Source organism: Lepidochelys kempii, chromosome 3 (genome assembly GCF_965140265.1).
Source record: "Lepidochelys kempii isolate rLepKem1 chromosome 3, rLepKem1.hap2, whole genome shotgun sequence".
Lineage (NCBI taxonomy): Eukaryota > Metazoa > Chordata > Testudines > Cheloniidae > Lepidochelys > Lepidochelys kempii.
Genome location: NC_133258.1, coordinates 167,293,247 through 167,317,015, shown reverse-complemented (window position 1 = coordinate 167,317,015; position 23,769 = coordinate 167,293,247). Strand labels below are relative to the sequence as shown.

The 23,769-nt window shown below is 45.8% G+C and overlaps 1 protein-coding gene across 2 annotated transcripts in view; it reads right to left on the bottom strand.

Annotated features, from left to right (window-relative positions):
- Positions 1-23,339, bottom strand: part of RD3 (RD3 regulator of GUCY2D) — a 30,387-nt gene extending 7,048 nt beyond the window's left edge. The window contains exons 1-2 of one of the 2 annotated variants that reach the window (XM_073335288.1): positions 23,276-23,339; positions 6,807-7,127 (exon numbers count right to left, since the gene is read on the bottom strand). In XM_073335288.1, the coding sequence (XP_073191389.1) occupies positions 6,807-7,108 (302 nt within the window). In that variant the 5' untranslated portion in view covers positions 7,109-7,127; positions 23,276-23,339. Of the gene's footprint in view, positions 1-6,806; positions 7,128-22,646; positions 22,814-23,275 lie in introns of those variants that run through there. The other variant, XM_073335289.1, reaches the window with a different exon arrangement.
- Between the last annotated feature and the right edge of the window lie 430 nt (positions 23,340-23,769).

The following is a 23,769-nucleotide window of genomic DNA, read 5'->3' as shown; positions in this document are numbered from 1 at the left end:
TGCGGCGGCAAGCGCTGGGAAGAAGCGGGGAGGAGGGGGAAGGTGGCACTCGGGGAAGAGGCAGGGCCGGGCCGGGCTGGGGGTAGGTTGAGCACCCACTGGCGCCGGGAAAAGTTGGCACGTATGGTGGCTTCGGTGTAAAAGGTGTGACACAAACGCAGTGGTAAGACTATTCACAAGGCACAAAAGGTTAGTATCCATCAGTTCCAGTGTCTATTGTTACACTAGGGCACAGAGTTCTTACATGCAGTTGTTCAGTGGAATCCGGGTCACCATTCTTCTAGGCTGGGTTAACACCCTAGTGTTCTGTCAGAGAATAATTTCAAAGCAGACAATCCTTTATGTTTAGCAAAACCCATCGTGCTGGGTAGGCAACAGCATTTTTTTACTCATCAGAAGATTACCTCTTTATTTACAAAGTATAATTTGTGAACAAAACTATTCTTTAAAATATCTGATGTTAAAAGTAATTTCTTAGGTCATGGAATTGTCCAGTGGAAGTTGGTGTTAATTCAGGTTGTGCTGTATGCCAGCCCATTTTGTGAGCAATGCACTAACCTTGTCTGCTTATGTTCTTTCTATGACCCCAATTCAGGAGTGCACTTAAGTATGAGGCTTCACTTTAAGTAATGTTTCAGGGGGGTTTAAGAACTTGCTTATAGTTATGCAGGTGCTTAAGTGCTTTGCTGAACTGGGACTATAAATTGTTTGAATTGCTTAAATAACCTACTAACTGCTAAATGCTGATGATTAGCTGCTAGTTGATTCCCAAAGTTATTTTGTTAAACGACATTTTGGTTATACTTTGCAGCAATAAACAGCTTTACTGAGGAAAATTACTTAACGGTCAAAAGATTGCATTGTTCACACCAGCCCCCACCCTCCAAACAAATCAGCTTTGCAGCTAAGCCAGTAAATTGTGAGCAAATAAATTTTTGATCTCAGTAATTTGTTTCTCATTCAATGTCAGGTAAACTATAAAATCTGCTTCCTTATTTATAATCCTTACTAAAGTTATAACCCTTAATAACTTGTGGTATTAATGATACCTTAGTTTAGTAAAATCTGATTTGCTCTTAAGTATGCAATTTTTTACATTCCTCTCCATCTTGGACAGGGTAAACAGAGTTGGTGGTTTCCCTTTTGTTTCTAGTCAGTTTCACTTTCGGCAAGAAATGAGCCAAACAGGCAGTGATTAGATCTGGATTAGGGGTAGGTTTGAAGTTCAAGAGCAGTGAAATCCAACAAGCTGTTCTTGCACAATCTCAGCTCTAACTGTAGAAATCTTGTGAGATCAACTATGCTCCTGAAAACTTCACCATTGTATGATGCATCTAAACTGGATCAATCAGCCCGTCTAGGCTAATGTCAGCATTTCTAATGTGCATATCACTCTAGCATCTGAGTACCGGGATTGAAATCATAGACTCAGTGCAGTCAATGGCAAAACTCCCATTGACTTCACTGAGGCCAGGATTTCACCCTAGATATATAAAACAGGTCTCTTTTGGTTTTGAATTCAACACAGAGCAAAACTGAATGAGGTAGGTTTATGTTGGAAGGAGATGAATCAGAATCCCTTAGAATTTGATGGAAAAGGTAGTTGAATTTAAGGTTTCATTTTGGGCCTATTTCTAGATCCCTCTTGAATTTGAAAAGGAAAAAATCCACCAAAGAAACATCTATTTTTGTTAGGTTGTGCAAATGCTCATTTTGTACAATACCTACATTCTAGGCCAGTTTGACCTGACAATCTCAATTTAAAAACTTTAATATCCAAATCGAGTTGAATTTGCAGGCATATACCTGATATCTAGCAAAAGCAACCTGGAGCTTTTGCTAGATATCAGTCAAATGATGACTTGGGTGATCATATGAAAATCACCTGGGTCTTTTGGAGGAGCACATGGCATTGCTGACAAAAGATATAGGAAGTTTTTTTCTTAGTATGACTCTTAATTTAGCAATTCACATTATCAAAGGAAGAGACCCTGCCCAACAATAGCAAATACAATGAACAGAATGAACCCTGCAATTTTATGACATGGTCCCTAACAATGGAGTCTATTATAATCAACTTGCTGAGTATCAAAATGTGACAGTAGCCCTTCAAATGCCTGAGCTGGAAGGAAAAGCTACTGTGCAATCCTAATGAACCTTTTATCTGCACTTCACTGTAACACATTATGCAGATTGCAGAATTGTATGCTGTCTCTCTTAAAGGCTCCCTCTTCTAAGCTACAACTGTTTGTGCAGACTCTGAATTTCCAATTACAAGTTTGTGGGTCTTTTTAAATGCAAGATGATTCTTTTACAAGCAGTTGTGTTTAAACTAATAGTGATCTTTATACTTATGGCATGACAGAATGTTATGGGATGCTCTTGAGAGGAAGGATTGAGAGTCAGATGGTCTTGAGATTAAGTCACTGGACTCAGGAGTTCTGAGCTGAATTCCCAGCTCTGCCAAAGATACCCTGTGTGGTCTTGGGCAAGTCACTTAATCTCCCTGAGTTTATGTTCCTCATTTGTAAAATGGGATAATACAGTGAAACCCCGCCATAACGCAATAATTGGGGTCCAAAAAATTCGATCGCAAAAAATGTGGGGTCGCTTTATAGCGGGGTTATGAAAATTTACCATTTCAAGCTGGTCAGTTTAAGTCTTGTAAAAAAAACAACGGTTATTCCAGCATGTTTTAAACACAAAAGTAGTAATTTAATTATATGTACATGAAAGAAACATGTGAAATTGACTATACTAATCATTGCGCAAAGTCAATCTGGTTGCATGACTCCATAATTTTAAATTTCATCACTTCTTAAAAAAGCTATCTAGTGTGGTCTGCTTATTTGCCGCAGACTGTTGGCTTCTAGCAAAGTCAAGAATGCTTCTGAGTTGGAGGATTTTGACAGTGTCCACGTCTTGAGTTTCCAGCCACCGCAAACTGGCTTCTAGGTGCTTTACTGCCTCGGACACTTTTGGTGGGGGAGTTGAGGTGCCATCATTGTCGTTGTCGTCATTACTGCCACTGGTTTTGGGCTCTGGTGGTGCAGCTTCATTCTTCCCGCTGACATTTGCGACAATTTCGTCATCTGAGATGTGTTCATATATGGGGCAGATGTCACCTGCTGAAACCAGTTGAGGATATCATGATGACTGTGCTCATATTCTCTGAGTGCTTCTTCGGCTAAACGTACGTCATCTTCAATGAATCTTGTAAATTCAGGCTCGTCATCGTTCCCATCATCGTGTGTAGATGATGGAAAAGCTGGACCAAGACCCTTTAACCAGCATCGTTCAATGCAACGTGCAGCGATAGCATCCCAGGCTTTCCCGCTGAGGTGACAGACTTCTTTCAAGTTGAGCCACGCCAGTGATGTGTCGATGGGGGTGTTGTTATCCGCTACCATCTGCTTGATCATTTTGTGACGATAGTTTTGCTTAAATACCGATATGATGCCTTGGTCCAGTGGCTGGATTTCTGACGTAGTGTTCTTCGGGAGATAAGAGACTTTAATCTTGCCGCAACGACTGACAAGATTTTCCATTGGGGGGTGGGCAGGGCAATTATCCAACAGGATAAGAGCTTTTTGCTCCTGCTTGAGTTTTCACAAATGAGCCCGAACGGCTGGCAAGAAAGTTTTATGGAACCAGTCTTCAAATATGGAGCTGTTCATCCATGCATTCTTGCTGTTGGTGAATTCAAAGGGAAGGGGCTTCATATTAACACGATGAAAACATCTGGGAGACCTCACTTTTCCGATCATCAGAGGTCTGACTTTGTGGCTGCCAGACTTGTTGACGCAAAACAAGAGAGTGACTCGGTCCTTCCTCTGTTTAAAGCCTTCTCGTTTGTGACTATTAGTCCTGGTTGCGAGGGTGAGATCAGGTAACATTTTAAAACATAAACCAATCTCGTCGCAGTTGTAAACTTGATCGGCTGTGTAGCAACCTTCCTCCAGCAGCTTTTTAAGCTCAATTGGGTAGGAATTGGCAGCCTCTTTATCAGCTGAGCAGATTTCCCCAGACACAAGAACTTGGCTTATAGCGTGCCTTTTCTTGAATCTGTCCAGCCAGTCGTTACTCGCCTTAAATTTGGATTCATTTCTATTGATAAGGTGATCAAATTTCTCGGCTTGAGCTTTCAGAATAGGGCCAGAAATGGGAAATCCTTCTGAGCGAGCCTGGACAAACCATTGGTACAAGGCTGAATCTAGGCTTTCGTCATTAGCAAACTTGATCGTTTTACACTGTAAACCAGTTTCCTCTTCAAGAATGCAGGATAGGATACAGAGCTTTTCTTCTTTTTTCCACCCTCGCAGAGTGGACTCGCTAATTCCTAGATCTCTAGGAAGCTGAGTTTGTTGTTTGCTCTTCTTTAGTTGATCCAGGGCATACAATTTCTCTTGGGCAGAAAATGACTTGTGTTTGCAAACTAGCATATCCATAACGGTAAAATATTTTTAAAAATATAGGAAATTAAAAACAAGTTCATAGGCAAACACCATACACATGTACAACCCGAGAACCAAGTGCAATGGGCCTGCAATGGCCACGGTCACTTTATCCTATAAGACTGGAAGAACGCTGTTTATTTATAAATGTTGTAAAAGAAGTATTCTGGCAAAACGCAAACAGTATTACGGCCTTAAAGGGGAGCCAACTTATGATCGTGTTATATCCAAATTCACGTTATCGCAGGGCGTGTTATTGCGAGGTTTGACTGTACATCCTTTGCCTGTCTTGTCTAATAGTTTGTAAGCTCTTTAGGACAGGGAGAATCTCTGACTCTGTGCACGTACAATGCCTAGCACAGTGGGCCGTGGCCGGCACCTCTAGGTGATACTGTAATACAATTAATGATGATGATGGATCCTTTTTAATAAGGAAGGTTATGTCCTATTGGCTTTAGTCACAACTGCTTCACAAACACAGCCAACTCGTACTAGGGAGCAGATATATTTGCTGCAATGTAGGGCCAAAGCCTGAACAGTGCTGAGTACCTGCAGGAGCCACAGAAGTCAATGGAAGATGCAAATGCTCAGCTCCTCTTGTGATCCAACCCAGTGAGAAAATGAATCATGCTGTAAGTCAGATTGATTTTTGGTTTATACTTTAGAAGATGGGAGGCCTCAAGTTTCACCTGTAACCACCCACTGCCATCACAGGAAGCCAGTCTCATGAGATATGCCCATCTGCAAGGGGATCCTTGCTCAGTCCTCCAGAAGAAGGGGAAAAGAGCTCAGGTTCCGTTCCTTCCTGTGTGGCTTATAATGGTTTCTGGTGTTCTGGGTGCAAATGAATGTATGGCCAGTGCTGTTTTGAACTGTTCTGCTTTCAGATGAATATTACTGGTAAAACCTTGCAGGGGCCAATTTGCCCAGTTTGGTTTCAACCATCAATAAATTCTTGACTCTGCCATCACCTGGGAGTCCTGCAAGGGAACAGAGGAGCCTCTGACTATCTCCCCGTCTCATCCCACAGGAAGAGAAGCAACTTCCCAAACGGGGGAAGAGGAGCACCTTTCCCAGTCTCCTTACATTTGCAGGAAGGATGCATGGGCAGCTGATCCCATTGGGCAGCAGCAGAAGGGCCCCAGGGTGTGCTGTGGCTCACTTCCCTGCATTGTTGGCACTGGTGGCCAGAGAGAGGGAAACAGGAGAGCAGTTAACCACTTTGGGATATATGTTCAGTGCCTGTAAAAAGGTATATGCTCTCTTTCCCCCCACCCCCAAAATCTTTTGTTTCCTAATCAAAAGAATGGGAAATGTATCTTAAAAAAACAAAAACAAAGGGAGAGGAGAGAGGCTCAGGGCCTGATTCTCCTTTCATTTGAATCAGTTTTACTCCAGGATAAGTATACTACTCTCACTTGAGTCACTCCTGATTACACCAGGCTCGCTGCATTGACTTCAGTGGAGTCACTACTGATCTCCACTGCCATAAATGGGAAGAGAAGCAGACCCTATCTTTAATATCAAATTTAAATAATTCTCTCTCTTCTCAAGCTTGATGCCCTATTACAGATTCAGATCTATTTCAGCCAATCTGAAACCATCCGCACAATAGGAGAGTGGTGTGACTGCCACATAGGTTGACTCAACAGTGAGCAGAGCTTCCCCCAACCAGTGGCTGGGCAGGCTGTGTGCACCTTACAGGCCTCAAACACAGACCCTCGTGGTCCCTCCATAGTAACTCTACCAGGTAAGCCAAAAGGGAGCATTTTGCTGGAGCTCCTTCTCAGCCTGTCTCAGCTATAAGTTGCTTTTTGCATCTCTTCTTTGCAGCAGGAAATACTTTCATCTCTCACCCCTGTATTAACAAACTTTGACCCTAAGCTATTAGATCTTTGTTCCCGCAACCTCCAAGACTACTTCCACTTGAACCGTTCTGCTTCTATTTGAAATAATCAGCTGTAGTAAATGGCAATAAATATCACCGTGATCCTACATGTAGTGTTGCTTTCTGACTGTGAATTTGAAAGACAAGGTTCTCATGATAACAATTAATAATAATGCATAATACTTAATACTTCTGTAGCACCTTTCATCTGAGTATCTGAAAGCACCAAACATTAATTGACTCTCATACTAACATTGCAAGGCAAGTATGATTATACCTGTTTTACATATGGAGAAAATGAGGCATAACGGTTATTTGGCCAGTGGTCATACAGTGAGTCACTGTCACAGCCTGCATTGAAACACAGGTATGCCAACTCCCAGTCCTGTGTTCTAACCACTAGAAAATCTGCCTCACTGTGTGGGATGTGCAGCAGTCCTGTGTCTACAAAGCCTCCATTATACCTGAGTAGGACTGGCCCACAGTAGGTGGGATGTATTTTGGTGCACATGTCCTCCAGCTGCAGCCGCTCCCCTGGGCTGATGTCATAGTTGTGCTTAGGCTTTGGGTAGCTAACCAGCCAGCCGTAGTCTACGCCCGTCTTTATCTTGCGATACTCATTCTCTCTCTCTAGTTGCTGTTTCTCTGCCTGCTTGATCTGCCAGCCTAGTTCCATCATTAGTGTTTCCACCACCATCTCTGTGGGGTTCCTTTGGGGAATCCGGCTCGGTGGCTCATTCCATCTGAACCAGGAAGCCAGCGACATGCTTCCCCAGTTCTTTTACCTGTAAAGAAAAACCACATTTTTGTTAATGCTTTCACTGCATTTGCTGCATCTCTCCAATTTGCAGGACTGGACTTTCCAGAGCTCAGCACCCAGCACCTCCCCACCCAGACCAGTAAGTGCTGCTGGTTGCTGAGAACTTTTGAAAATCTCATCAATAGGGGCCTGATTGTGCCTGGCCTTTGTGCAGATTTGCAGGGGGGAGAAGGAAGGTGCAAGGAGACACTGCCCCCCCCTGACCCCTACTATGCCCATTAAAGGGCCAACCGGTCACAATCACAGCGTCTGAGTTTAGAAGAGCCCAGTGCCTGCTGCTTTATTCATTTAACCATGGGGAAGAATAATGCACTAAAGGGAACAGGGGCAGGGCCAAAGCCTGAGCAACTTCCACTGCCAAACCCCAGCATATTTGAGAGCTGAGAGAGAGGGACTGTGCCCTATAGGACAATTCTCCCCACACTCCCTATGGGACAGAGAGGCTCCACGCCACCCCCAACCTAGGCCTTGAATGTTCCTGCAGTTTTCTTCCAGTAGCAATGGAGCTCTCAGGAGCTGATCAAGTATTGGGGGCAGCTTCACTGGTGCTGATCGAAAGTGGTGTGAATTACAGTAATATCTCACATCTGGCCAACCGAGGATCTGATGATAGGAAAGTGCTTTACAAAAGTGGGTATGATCATCTCCATTTTACAGATGGGGAAACTGAGGCACATAAAGGCAAAATGATTTGTCCAAGGTCATAGAGTAAGTCAGTGGCAAAGCTGGGACTCTCCTGTATGTACACGTACACACATACTCTCTCTCATGTTTTTAACACATAACAATTACTATGGTTCCTTCTTACCATTCACACCTTCCTGTTCCAGCAAAAGCTTCCACCCCAGGAGGTATTCACGCCAAAGAAGGACAAGCTGTGTTACCACCCCTACCCTCCCTTGGAGCTTCCACTGGCAGAGGTAGCTCCAGTTTGCAGCCAGGGGTCCCGAGTCCTGCCAGCAGATTGAGGCAGTGTGCTGAATTAACACATCCTGCGCTCACTCTGGCCACACTCCCTTTTCAGCCTTCTGTGGCCCCCTAGTGGAGGTGCAGATGCAGCCACATCCTGTTAATGACCAGCATATTATTGTATCTGATGATATATCTTAGTGCCCTTGTCATAAGGAATTCCTCCTAGTTAATGGCAGTGGTTAGCAGACAGCTGGCACCCAGGACTTTGGACAGATTTTTCTTGGCTTAGACATTGAGTTGCTGCCTGACCTTGGGCAAGTCACTTAACCTTTGTGTGCTTTGGTTTGTATATCTGTAAAATGGTGACAATGATACTGACCTGCCCCACAGGAGCTTTGTGAGACCTGATAAAATGGGGGATGGGGGTCACACACTCCACTGCTTCTGTCAGCTGAGTTCACTGCATGCACCAGAGGCTCCTTGCATCTCTCCATTCCCCCCACAAGCTCTCCATGTGCTACCCTTCCCCCACTCCCTATTTCAGCTATTCCTTGCACCCCACCACCCTCCCTTATGCCAGGGGTTCTTTGTTCCCCAACTGCTCCCTTCCCCCATACCAGGGTGCCCCATTCTCCCCCCACAATCCCATGCCAGGGGCTCTGCATGTGTCTCCTTTCCTAGAGGGTTGCACACTTCATTGCTTATGTTGCTTAGGTAGGCAGAGCTGTATTCCTTTCACTCCACTCCCTCTCCCCTGACAATGCTCACTCCCCTCCAGGTCCCTGCTTCCCCCCCATTCCCAAGCCTTAGAGGAAGCATTTTTAGTGGTGGAAGCAGGGACCGAGAAGTAGGCAGGCCACTCACTCAGTATTAAACTGAACAGTCATTTGCTTTTCTAGGGTTTGTCCCCCAAAACCACATGTGGTTTTGTCCAGTATTGGATGGGGGATGCCCTTTTGAAGAGAGTATTGCTCTGCACAGATCACGCTGGTGGGGGCAGAGCATCATGCTCTTCAAAAATGGCACCCCCTGTGTAGCGTGACCTTGCACACACTGCACATTTGATGACACACCAGCATGGGCAGGCCCACACCATTCCCAGAAGTACTGGAACACCCAGTGTTCCAGGAATGTGTGAATGGCCACCTTACCCAGAAGGGATTGTGGGGAGGGATGAGGAAACACTACAGCTCAACTACATAAGCAACAAAGTGTATCCCCCCCATCATGGGGCTGGCGAGTATCCTGCCTGTGTAGGGGCAGAAGTGTGTGGGGTGCCATGTAATGCCCTGAGAGCAGTGCAGCGAAGAAAAGCCACTCGCATGCGAGAACTGGGTTGGGCTGTGTCTGTCTCTTTGACACTCCTACAAATGGTTTTCCAAGTTTTCTGATTGTCACCAAAATCAAGCGGATTCTGCCCATTGATGCCTAGCACATTCCGGGAAGTTCTGGAATTCACTGGACATGGCCTTCAAAAGTTATTGCGTTGCATACAGACAAACAGAGAAATGCCATCAAGTTGTGTTTAGGGCCTCGCTTTGCTTGGCCAATAACATCTGTGAAGTTCTTTGAGATCCTCAATTGAAAAGCACTGGAGGGACAATTTTGTGACAGTAACGATGGGCTGAAGAAGCAGAGTGCAGGTGGAGATTAGATCTAGGCTCAGCTCTGGAGCCTGGATTTGAGGCTGAATCCTGCCTTTGGGCTCAATAGTGCTAAAGTCTTATGAGCTGCCATCATAAGATTTCAGCACCAAGTAGTAGAAGCCTCACAAGATCAGTTGATCCCACAAAAGTTCCATCTTCCTGCTTAGAGTTTAAGGAACTCAGGCAGCCTGTGCAAGACTTGTAATTGAATCAGTATACCTTACCCCTACTGGTTTTTGCCCACCAGAAGCTGCCCATGCCAACTACAGAAGAATTCAGTGAGTGCCAGTCACAGTCTGCTCAACACAACGGCTGCCTGGTTCCTTACTTGCTACGTGCTGTGTTGTATTCTTGGAATAAAGCCTGAAACTGCTTCAGCTGAACCTGAGTCAGTTGTGAGTGTTGAGAGTTCCACCATGTCATGGAACAAGCTAAGACCAGCCACTCTCATATTTCAGCCACATCTGAAGATAGGTTTGGGATTTGACCCAGAACCAAAACAAGAGAAGCAGGTTTGGAACAGGGCATTCAAATGTGAACACCCTCTCCTGTCTAATATACGAAGGGGTTTGGAGCTGGGGGTCAGCTCATCCCTAATTATATTATTGCTAGTCGCAGTAGTAGTAACCATAGTGTCATGCAGAGCTTTTGATTTAAACGGAGGAGTTACATGCACTGAGGGAAGGCCCTGGGACCCCCACTGACTTCTAAAAACAGGTGGCCTGACTGTTCTGGTGTGCTGGAACTGTACAAGCAGGCAATATCAGCTATTAATATCAACTATTAATGGAACAGCAAGGGCTGTCCTGGGGGGGGGGGAAGTGAAAGCATGCATACGCTTGCACTATTATTTTCAAATTAAATGCAACTGTGTTGCTGGATGTGTTTATATTGTATTTGGGCAGAACATACAACACCAACCAGCTCCTCCTAGTGTAGTCATTTTAACAGCACTCTGTATCGACCATTGTAATGACGATTATTGTTGACACAATAGAGTCCGAAGCAGATGCTCAGAGCATGAAGAAGAGCATGCACAAAAACAGCATCTACTATTTCTTCTCCTAACACACTTACATGCCTTGCTGCTTCTGTCCGTTAGTCCTCAGGGATGGGCACAAAGGATATCAGCAGTGGAGGTTACAGAGAGGCTAATGTCAACCAGTTCTAGCTCGGTCAGGAGGTGACATGCCATGACTCAAAGGGGCATATGAACCAGGTGATGAGCTAAGGGCCTTGATCCTGCAAAGCACTTGGGACTAACCGAATAATCAGAGGGTGGAGAGATGTTTACATGAAGAAATATTTAAGTCAACACAATGAGCAGGCTCAGTAGGCTGGCCAAAAAATTTTCATTTAAATTTTTTTCCAATGGAAGATTGTTTGCAACAAAATGAAGATTTTCACAGGAAATATCTGCTTTTGTCACCATTTTTTTTTTTAAACAGAAAACTGAAAATTCAAAACCCACATTTTTTTTAGTTTTTAGCTGAACATTTTGGGGTTCTGTGGTTATGTTTTTTTGATGAAAAAAGTCAAAATTTTCCATGGGGGATTTCCCCCTGCCCCCAAACAGCTTTAGTGCTCAGCAGCTTGCAGGACGAGATTCCAACAGGGTGTTCCTACATCTGTGGATCCAGGCCTAACACTCTGAAAGGGTTTGCCCCCAAAATGAAGAGTATTGCATCATGATCCAAATGTTGTGATGGCACCAGTTAAATATCTCAGTGTCATTTATCAGCTTCATCCATTGCTGTGTGAGCAACAAGTAGGGTTGCTAACTTTCTAGTCGCACAAAACCAAACACCCTAGCCCCTCCCCTTCCCCAAGGCCCTGCCCCTTCCCTGGGGTCCCGCCCCCCACTCACTACATTCCCCCTCCCTCGGTGGCTCACTCTCCCCCACCCTCACTCAATTTCACTGGGCAGGGGGTACAGGAGGGGGTGAGGGCTCTAACTGGGGGTGCGGAGTTGGGGGTGGGGCTGAGGATGAGTGGTTTGGAGTGAAGGAGGGGGGTCCAGGCTGGGGGGTGGGGCCGAGGTATTTGGAGTGCAGGAGGGGGCTGCGGGTTGAGGCATGGGGTTGGGGTACAGGAGGGGGTGAAGGCTCTCAGCTGGGGCCACGGATGAGGGGTATGGGGTGTGGGAGGGAGCTCTGGGTTGGGGCAGAGGGTTGAGGTGTGTGTGGGGGGTGAGAGCTCTGGGCTGGGGGTGCGGGCACTGGCGTGGGGCTGAGGGTTTGGGGTGCAGGAGGGTTCTCCAGGTTTGGGGGGGTCAGGTCTGGGGCAGGGGCTCAGGGTTGGGGCGTGGGCTCACCTTGGGCGGCTCCCAGTCAGCGGGGCAGCAGAGGGGCTAAGGCACGCTGCCTGCCTGTCCTGGCACTGTGCTGCGTGCACCCTGGAAGCGGCCAGCAGGTCCGGCTCCTTGGCCATGGTCCAGGAAGATCCATGCGCAGCTCTCGCCTGCAGGCACTGCCCCCCCAGCTCCCATTGGCCGGTTCATGCACGCAGAGCCCCATGACCCCCCACCTAAGAGCTGGACCTGCTAGCTGCTTCCAGGGGGCAGCGTGGTGCCAGCCAGGATAGGTAGGGACTAGCCTGCCTTAGCGCTGCAAGTCTGGTCGGCAATGCTGACCGGAGCCCCCAGGGTCTCTTTTCGACCCTGCTAACAGCATGTTTACAAAAGAAGGCAGGGATCTGGGATGGTTCAGGTTTTGAGTGTCCAATGGGAGGCCTTGACTTCAGATCCTCAGCACTTCTGAAAATCAGTCCCTCGGAGTCTCAAGTTGGGCACCCCAAAATGAAGCCTGGCAGAATTAATGGACACTTCTGAACAGTTTAGTCTATTTTTTTTAAAACACAGAAGGCAGCAGCAGCCATGCACTAGCAGAATGAAAGCCTCATAATAGAGCTAGTCAAAAATGTTCTGCCAAAATGCTTTCTTTGATGGAAATTTTTTTTTTTTGGCAAATCAAAATTTTTTTATGAAAAGTGTCCATCTGTGTGACAAGAAAATTGGATTTTCATAAAAAGGTAGACAAATTTTCAGCTTTAAGTAACTGAAAACTTTTTAAGTAACTGAAAACACCACTGTCAATTAGCCTGTTCTTATTACTGTCTGAGTCTGACCTCACACTGGTATATACGCACCAGTGTACACACAGCCTAGTGAGAAAAGAGCTAGGCCCTGAACGGGTAACTTGTGAAGCTGAACAGATTATGACCTTCCAACATCTTCCAGCTATTTCCATTGCTGGCTGTTTCATTAGAGGCAGCAGGGCCCCTAGTGGATAGGGCAGGAAACTGGGAGTCAGGAAACCTGGGTTTTAATTCCCACAGACTCACTATGGGTATGATCTTGCAATGTGGTGAGCTCTTCTTATGGCCTTCAGCTTTTTGATCTGTTTCAGTGGCTCTTTATCAAAGAGACTAGTGCTGTGAGGGAGTACACCTTTGAAAGGTGTTGCTGTAGCAGGGCATCAGAGCTGTGCCGCAAGATGATAATCACTTAGGAAAAGAGTTCAGGCACACTGGCATCAAAGGGAGTTTGGCCTGAGCAAGGACTGCGAGTTGATTTGTCCAATCCCCACTAAGTACCTAAGTGACTTGGGAGTACAAGTCCCACAGGCTTTCAATAGGGCTTGTAGTCCTCAGTGTCCTAGGTGCTTTTGAAAAATCACACACCCCAACAAGAAGGGTGTAGGGCAGGCAGAGCAGATTACCTGCAATTCACACTGCCTGTTTTCGAACAGAGGGAAAATCCAGTCCAAACATCTCATGCAAAGCTACAGTCAGTGCTAGTTGTCCCGAGGTGGTTCTTGTTTGCATGAAGCTGTTTCTCCATCCTCCTCCTTTCTAGTACTGGAAACTGGCCACACTCAGTGGAACTGACAAGCCACCCCCACTCATCCTGCCATTGGTCTTTTCAGCCCAGGGAAAGGACCAGGGACTCCACTAATTGCAACTGTTTTCAATTTAAAGTTCACACTGGGGCTAATCATTAAGTAACATTAAATGTCTTTTCTATTAGGAAGGACACAAAGGACTGGGGCTTACAGTCAGGTTGCAGGATGCTGATGACCAAGGGGGCATCTGTGGTAAATAAAAACAGTGCTGCATCTGGATACAAATCCTTCTGTTGGACAATAAGTCAGTTTTGCTGCTACTCAGAGTAGTCCATTCATGTTTCAGAGAGCTGGCTTTGACCATGCTCAGTTTATAAACTGGTCAAATACTAATAAATTAAAAATATAAACTGTTCATAAAAAGGTCCACTCCAGAAGTAGTGTAGAGTTTCAGGAATTTTGCCTATTCAACTCTATATTTCCTTTTGGAAATAACACCTTCTCCTCAGAGTTGACCATGTTTGACATCAGATAGTATATTTTACATGGTTGCTTTTTCAATGTACATGTATAACTATAACTGTATCTAGATGTACATGTAACTGGATTATACAATACTTCTATACATTGCTGGATGTTAATGTTGGCCTAATGGGTGTTTCCTTAATTGTCAGTGATTGCATTCAGAGGAAATGCCATTGAGTAACCTTAGCTGTAAACTAACAGCTCTTTCTGTGTAGGAATTTCCTTGTATTGTTAATGATAAATAAAATGAAGTCTCCTAACCTGCCTCTCAACACCACTTATGTGCTCTGACTCACCAACTGCCCCTGGATTTCTTTCCCCCCCACCCTCTTGTGTCCTGCTTCTATATGTTCCAGGCCTCTCTCCCCATCCTTTCCCCACTCCATCCCCTGTATCTCCACCAGCTCCCTGTGATTGCCTCCATTCCTCTTCCAAGTCTGCCTCCCTTGACTCCCTCAATGTTCCCCCTTGTGCTCTTTGTCTCTGGCTCCCTGTTCCACCCTTAAACATTTATAAATATAAAGATATAGAAGAGGAAGAGCCAGGAAGGGAGGAAATCAATAGGGGAGCTAATGCAGACAATGAACTGAGGAGCCAGGAAAGTACCAAGCCTATGTGTGTTGTGGCTAGGGTGACCAGGTGTTCAGTTTTCTACTGGAACACCTGGTTAGAAAGGGATCCTGTTAGCTCCAGTCAGCACCGCTGACCGGGCTGTTGACTGTCCAGTTGGCAGTGCCATGCAGCAGGTCTGACAGGCTCCCTGCTAGCCGCCATGCCGCGCAGCTCCCAGGAAGCAGCAGGCATGTCCTCCCTCCAGCTCCTAGACGTAGGGGCAGCCAGGGGTTTTGCACGTTGCCCCCGCCCCCAGTGCCATCCCCGCAGATCCCATTGGCTGGGAACCGCAGCCAATGGGAGCAGCGCCTCCTCCAGTACCCCAAGCCCTGCATCTCTGGCCCTACCCCAGAGCCCGCACCCCCAGCCAGAGCCCTCACCCCCTCCAGCATCCGAGCCCCAAGCCAGCCCATTGAAAACGAGCGAGTTAGTGAGGTTGGGGAGAGTGAGCAACAGAGGGAGGAGGGATGTAGTGAGCAGGGTGTAGGGCCTTGGAGAAGGGGCAGGGAATGGGTAGGGCCTCAGAGGAGGGGCGGGGCAGGGCAAGGGTGTTCAGTTTTGTGCAAGTAGAAAGTTGGCAACCCTAGTTGTGGCTTCCTAGGTCAGCTACCTACCCTTCCCCCAGACCCACTACTGAGCTGTGGTATACATTTCTTTGACTAGCTAGGAGGCTATTCTGACTGCAGGCTGCACATATAGACAGACAGACCCTGATCCCCTTCAGGGTCCTAGAGATCAGTCATGCTCAACCCAGTCTGACAAACTTGCTAAGTTTTGTTAGAAGATGTCTGCTGTGTTGTGAATCACAGGAGGTTTATCAGTTGGAGAATGTGCTTCCATGGCAGAAAGAAGAGTTCAGCAAGCAAAGTTCTCCCTTTCTCCCTGACACCATGTCCTTGCCTACAACACCAACAAAAGGGGGCATGAATCAGTGTTCAGGTCACACTCCCGGTCACTACCTGGCCTGGGACAGGAAAGCTAATCATCTAACCAGCAGACCAAATTTGGTGATGAATCCTGATCACATGCCACCTGAGGCACGTTGTACATACACTAACAAGAAGACAGCAACAAACAAAATGGAGGGAGGAGGCAGAAGGAGAGACTGGCAGTCAAATTGGGTTGAAAAGCAGGGTTTGGATCTTGGAGGGGCACACTGTCAAACTTACTATAGAGTTCTATTGATTGCTGCTTTCAACTACCTGAAAGGGGGTTCTAAAGAGAATGGATCTAGACTGTTCTCAGTGGTAGCAGATGACAGAACAAGGAGCAATGATCTCAAGTTGCAGTGGGGGAGGTTTAGGTTGGATATTAGGAAAAACTTTTTCACTAGGAGGGTGGTGAAGCACTGGAATGCATTACTTAGGGAGGTGGTGGAATCTCCTTCCTTTGAGGGTTTTAAGGTCAGGCTTGACAAAGCCCTGGTTGGGATGATTTAGTTGGGGATTGGTCCTGCTTTGAGCTAGATGACCTCCTAAGGTCCCTTCCAACCCTGATATTCTATGATTCTGTGATCATCAATCCAACTGTCCTCTGAACAGCAACTGTGTTAAATCTGGAGACTAAATTCAATCACTGACATCTCAAATGGGAGTTTTAATCCTGCTTTAAGTGAAAAGCTCAGCACAGCCCTAATTATGAAGTTGCTACTGACGCCTCTGTAATATTAATTATATAACATGCCATACAATTGTAATAAAAATATCTGCTTTCTTCCTCCCATAGTTTTCAGTAGAATGAACTACATCAAAAGTTTTCCACTTTTTCCATACGGGGACCTCTTTTTCCATACCAGGGCCCCCAGCACCACCACCCCTTCCCATCTAGCCAAGATCCTCCCACCTTTATACTTAGCAATAGGGGAAGGGCAAAGTGATTATGACCTCCTGATACCTATTTGCAACCACCTTGGAGGTCATGACCGCAGTTTGAGAAGCCAATCTATGTAATAAACCATAAAAATGGAAGGAAAGTCTTGTACTTAAGAGGCAAGATTGGAAGTCAGGAAACCTGGGTTATATTCCTCGCTGTGCCACAGACTTCCTGTGTGATTTTGGACTAGTTGCTTAACCTCTCTGTTTCCTCATTGGTAAAATGGGCATAATCACATGTATCTATCCCACAGGGATGTTGTGAGGCTTAATTCGTTAGTGCCATCAAGCACATTGACCGTCTCACCTACAAAGCAGGACAAATATAATGAGTTATGCAACATCTTTCTTCTTCCCGACAAGTGGAATTAAAAGGCATAATTCTTGCGCACATTTCAGTTATTCTGTTTTGTACCACAGTGGACAAAATATTGTTTGTTTTGCTTTACAAGCTGGACTATCCAAGTGTTATGGAGGAAACAAGATATGGGATACAAAGGGAATTGTCAAAGTAATTAACAGATGTCAGAGGACATGACCCTGTTTCAAATACCAGGGAGGTTTGGATAACTGAGGTACCTGTAAGTGTAACACTGTAAGGCCATGTCTACACTAAGGGTGCTACAGTCACACAGTTGTAGTGCTGCAGCTGTGTTGCTGTAGGTCCATATTGTAGAGGCTTCCTACATTGGTGGAAAGGGGTTTTCCATCACTGTAGTTAATTCACCTCCCAGAGTGGCGGTAGCTCGGTTGATGAAAGAATTCTTCTGTAGACCTAACCGTATCTATACTGCGGCTTAGGTCAGGTTAACTTTGGCATTCAAGGGTGTGGATTTTTCACATTTGATATAGCTAAGTCAATCTTAAGTGTAGACCAGGTCTAAGTGAAACGTATTTATTGTCAGTCTTCCTGGCTATAGGCTTTGCAGGGCTGTAAATAGTCTGACATGATTTCTAGGGATGAGCTAATTCGAAGGTGACAGTTTGGAATGCTAGCAGTCGACTTCCAGGTAAGGCCCTATCCTCCCATCCCTTTCTTACATGAGTAGAGCTTACTGACTCAAGTAGTCAGTAACATCAATGGAACAAGTCAACGTCAGGATTGGGCCCTGCCATTATATTAGGTTGCTTTTGATAGAGATGTGACATGACTGACAGTAACTTTCAGCGGCATGTGATGAGTACATTTTTAGCTCCAAGTACAGCATATCATTTTTGTATTTTATATTATGGAGTAGATGTACATACACTGAGCAGAGGACCTGGCCCAGTGTATATTGTACCGCTTAAAGGGTAATTTAAGGGAGAACAAGAAAATCTTACACAAGGTGCTGTGAGATAAAAGGCTAAACACAAATCAGGGGATATAAAAACATCATAATTTCTTCCAAGATGCATACTACAAAAGTGTTGCATTTTCTACATTTAATGGCACCCACAAGATTATGTAAGAAACCTTTTTATAAAATTAAAAGCACATGACCTTCCGTATGATTGTATAATTTCTGAAATATTTTGATTCCTAGAGATTTGTTGTTATAAAAGAAAAACTTTTTTCAATGTGTTTTCAACATACACTTTAATTACAAGAGAGTAAAGGAACATGACATGGACTGTGACATGAACACTGCAACGGTCATGATCAGAAGTTATAGAGAAAGCATGTGTTTTGGCTGATTATGAGAAAATATAACAAGGACCATGTGCTACTAAGCAGAAAAAAAAATATCTACTCCAGATCTACAGCTGATGTAAGAGCCATAGTTCCATTGACTTTAATGGAACTACATTGTGTAAATCCACATAATTCAAATGAAGCCAAGAGTTATGTTGATTTACGGCAGCTGACCTTTATATGTCAAATAAAAAAAGCCAACAGAGTAGATCCCTAACTATGGCTAGGAATCTCCACAAAAGCTAACCTTTATGTTATCTGCAGAAGCAAAAGGGTTTTTGTTTTGTTTTTCACAATTTGCTTCAAATGCATAATAGCATTTCAGTCTGCCTACCTATCAGAGCAAATCAGGTTCATCTGCCAAGACCCAGAACTATTTTCATGCCAATTTCCCACACAGACTTCAAGCACTAAACATTTTCTAATGCAAACCACAATAAACAAATAAATAAATAATACAAATGATATCAGTGGAGTGGTTTAAACCTAATAAGTCAGGAAGTTCAGAATTAAGACAAACACCCTTTCCTTAATTCAGCCTCCTGGGCCAATTGTATAATGTTGATGTTTGCTGCTTCAGGGCTGCCATATTTTACCCAAGAAGTGGCTGCATGTCTGGGATGGAGCAGGTAATCACTAGATTCATATATCTTAAGTCCAGAAAAGATCATGTAGTCTGTCTTCCTGCATAATACAGACTATCAAATTGCACCCAGTTATGCCGTAAATAAGAGGTAAACAAAGCCCGTTGCCAACTGTGTCCACATATCTACTCAGGGGATACCATCACAGGGCCTAATCACATCAGCCACAATATCAGAGGCTTGTTCACCTGCACATCTACCAATGTGATATATGCCATCATATGCCAGCAATGCCCCTCTGCCATGTACATTGGTCAAACTGGACAGTCTCTACGTAAAAGAAAAAATGGACACAAATCAGATGTCAAGAATTATAACATTCAAAAACCAGTTGAAGAACACTTCAATCTCTCTGGTCACTCGATTACAGACCTAAAAGTAGCAATTCTTCAACAAAAAAACTTCAAAAACAGACTCCAAAGAGAGACTGCTGAATTGGAATTAATTTGCAAACTGGATACAATTAACTTAGGCTTGAATAGAGACTGGGAGTGGATGGGTCATTACACAAAGTAAAACTATTTCCCCATGTTTACCCCCCCACCACCATTCCTCAGCCGTTCTTGTTAACTGCTGATTATCACTACAAAAGGTTCCCCCTTCCCCCCTCTCCTGCTGGTAATAGCTCACCTTAAGTGATTGATTGTTTCATGTTCTCTATGTATATAAATCTCCTCACTGTATTTTCCACTGAATGCATCCGATGAAGAGAGCTGTAGCTCACGAAAGCTTATGCTCAAATAAATTTGTTAGTCTCTAAGATGCCACAAATACTCCTTTTCTTTTTGCGAATACAGATTAACACGGCTGCTACTCTGAAAAGAGGTAGAAAGGAATCCCGCTGGAACACATACCATTAGCAACATCTCTTTCCTGTCATTTTGTAGCTTATCTAATTTTAAAGATATGTTCAAATAATGTTAAGGATCTGGTGTAAATCCACAATACAAAAGGATTTCAGAATTAAAACTAAATATATATCCCTGACTCACCCATTGTTAATCCTTAGTTATTGTAACAGTATTCCTTAGCCACAAAAGGGTGAGTCAAGGATGTAACTTCAGCTCAGGAATCCCTTGCATTGTGGTTTATACCACAGGCTTATTTAAACACAACACATTATCTTCATATTAAATGAACAGAGTTATTGCTCATGCGCTGTGGCCTCGAATTACAAATTCTTATATCAATGGATCTGTTAAGGTTAACAGAGTTTCCTATCAGGGGTAGCGGTGTTAGTCTGTATCCACAAAAACAACAAGGAGTCCGGTGGCACCTTAAAGACTAACAGATTTATTTGGGCATAAGCTTTCGTGGGCTAGAACCCACTTCATTAGATGCATGGAGTGAAAATTACAGATGCTAACATTAGTAGACGTGGAGGTGAGAGGACCCAACCACATCAGCCACACCATCAGAGGCTCATTCATCTGCACGTCTACTAATGTTACATATGCCATCATGTGCCAGCAATGCCCCTCTGCCATATACATTGACCAAACTGGACAGTCCCTATGTAAAAGAATAAATGGACACAAATCGGACATCAGGAATGGTAACATACAAAAGCCAATAGGAGAACACTTCAATCTACCTGGACACTATAACAGATTTAAAAGTAGCTATACTTGAACAAAAAAACTTCAGAAACAGACTTCAAAGAGAAACAGCAGAACTAAAATTCATTTGCAAATTTAACACCATTAATTTGGGCCTGAATACGGACTGAGAATGGCTGGCTCATTGCAAGAGCAGCTTTGCCTCTCCTGGAATTGACACTTCCTCATCTATTATTGGGAGTGGACTACATCCACCCGGATTGAATTGGCCCTGTCAACACTGGTTCAATTTGTGAGGTAACTCCCTTCTCTTCATGTGTCAGTATAATAAAGCCTGCATCTGTAATTTTCACTCCATGCATCCAATGAAGTGGGTTCTAGCCCACAAAAGCTTATGCCCAAATAAATCTGTTAGTCTTTAGAGTTTCCTATATTATTTCTATATTCCCATCATAAACCAGAATATGCAGATGGGATGGCATGAACTCTATAACCAATCCATCATCTGGAAAGTTTTGAAGGGATATTTTATTCACAACAGATACCATAGTGGCATATGGTGGGAATATATATTCACAGGAGCATGTGTATCTGTGTACAACAGAGCCACCATCATGAAACTAATAAAATTCCTACTGAAAATATTTACTGTGGGCTAAATCCTGAAGATCTCACTCACTCCCACACAGGCAAAACTCCTAGATTACTACATGGGAATTTTGCCTGTGTAAATATTGCAGGATATTGGGCTCAGTCTCAAAGTTTGGTGTAGCACAGTAGCTGCTTAAAAATACGTATTGATATGAAATTAGTGCTCATGACAACAATGCCAGTTTTCCAGCACTGAAAACTGAACTCCTCTCTCCATAGAACAAGTACAGAAAAGACAAAAGCAGGCAAGCTTCCCTTACTCTGCAAAACCCATTTAGTCCCGAGCTTCTCTGCAGAGAAGCCTATCAATAATGCCCATTAGGACAGCCGTACCTGTCCACTGAGACTCCAAGCAGCCTTCCAGGAGGTAACTGCTCTTGGTCATTACCAACCTTTGCTGAAACTAAATTGCGTTAATTAGCACTGAGAGCAGAATGTGTGCCTCCACTACACTGGAATAAACGCAGAATAACAATTCAGAATAAGATTTCAGTGGAATTATTCTGGATTTACCCAGATGTAATTGAGAGCAGAATTTGTTCTGGGAGTGTGTAAAAAATACCAGCTGCTTACAATTCCGCACAAATATCTTGATCTGAACAATACTTAGAAGCTAACATTGCTTTTCTCTTGTGTTCCTTTTCTTTATATGTACCCTGTTACCTCATGCTTAAACCACCATCTTAGTGACCACTATTTAAATTAAGTTCAATTATAACATCTGAGCTGGTAACCGATGTTCTTCTGAAAATACCAGAAGATCACAGGGCCTGATCCAATCCTTATTAAAATCAGTGGAATTATTCACATTACTTTTAAGGGCTTTGGATCAGACCTACAGTTTTTATGGACAGAGAACTCTGTTTTTTTAATTTTCAATTAGAGGATGATATAAGATACTATGATGAAGCACATATAAGTCCTAGATAGACAGACATATACTTTCATTTTAAAAACAGCCGAGGGTTAGTTTAAAAAAAAGCATAAAAGCATATGATATTTTATTACCCTCATCTCACTAAGTGACAGCACAACAAATATTTTAGGACCTAATTCTTCACGTGTCACTCCAGTTTTACAGGTGTAGTCATTGCCACAGAGTCTGGTTGAGTTATCCATGCGTAAAACTGGAGTTACTGGGAAAGGAATCAGCCTCCTAGTTTTTAAATTGTGTTTTAAATAAGCACAGCATCCGGGGAAACGACCAAAACAAGCACAGTGGTATACCAAGATTTGATTTCATGTGGATGCATGACCCCTTGTAATGACTGTCACAACAGTCAATGGATGGTCTGTGACAGAGGCTGCCCAGTGAATTCTAACTCATTTTCCTGGTAGAATTCCCTCAGTTAAATGTAACTTTGCTTGATTTCAAGACTGCAGTAGTCTCGAGTCACTTGTTTGTGCTCGTTTATTCCTTGGAAGGTGGAAAGTCAAATACAAACGAACCTACTCCGGGCACTTTCTATGCCAAGTCAGTGGTAAATACTGACCGCCAATTTCGAAACTCCTAAAGGCGGCTGAGGGGGAGCAAGAGAGGAACATACCTCCAACCAGAGCAGACCGGGTCCCCGCGCTCCGGGCAAAGGAAAAGCCCCGCAGGCTCCGTCCAGCGCCCGAACCGAGCTCCCGTGCGCGGAACACGCGGCAGCACCCAGCCCGGACACCTGGAGACCAGCCCGGCCTCTGGGGCCAGCTCCCACCGCTCCACTGGGTTGTGCTGCCTGCCGGGGACGGGCCGCCTTTTAGAAGCGCTCCAGCTTCCCCGCCCCTGGCACCTGCCCAACCCCAGCCGCCGCCCCCCTGGGTCCCACCGCCGCCCCTGCGCTGCCTGCCGCTGCAGTCCCCGGGCGGCCACCGCGGAGGGGACCCAGCCCCGCCCGAGGCATGTGCCCGGGCTGGCACCCGCCGAGAAGTTGGGGAGCGATGGCCGGGAGCCGGGCAGGGCCGCTCCGCCGGGCGCTCCCCGGAGGACACGGCCCGCGGGGGACAGTGCCCGGGCTGCCCCCAGCCGCGACCTCCGGCAAGGCGGGCTAGCCCCGGGCACGCCAGCGAGAGCCGGGCGCTGGGCAGGGCAGGCCGGTGGGCACCCCCGCCGCGCGCGTCGGCAGGCTGGACGCACCGTCCCGGTCCCGGGACTCTGCCCCGCCGGCACGCGCCCCGCCGCGCTCCTTACCCGGGCCGGGCCGCGGCGGGACTCGGGCGAGGAGCGGGGGCGCCCGGAGCCGCGCGGCGGGAAGCCCGGGGGCCAGGGGCGCGGCGCGGCGCCCGGCGGCAGACTCCGAAGTGACAGGCGGGGCAGCGGGACAGGCGGCAGGCGCTGCCGGGTCGCCGCGGCCGGCGGGATCCGCCTCCGCTGAGCGCCCGGCCCCCAGCTCCTGAGCGGCGGTTGCCATAGAGACCGAGCTAAGCCGAGGTGGCTGAGAGCGGGGCTGGGCCGGGAGGAGCCGCGGGGCGGGGCGGGGCGGGGCATGGGGGTGAGGCCGAGCTCGCGGGAGCGCGGGGCCACCTGCTCCACTGGCTGTCAGGGTGCGGGCCCCCAGTCCTGCCCCACGTGGGTCCCGCCAGCTTCTGATCTGACAGCTCGCCTCGGTGCCACGTGGCCCTGAGAGCGGGGGCCCGCGCGCCGCTTCCCCGGAGCCGCTGCAATCGCCGTCCCGGCTTGGCGTT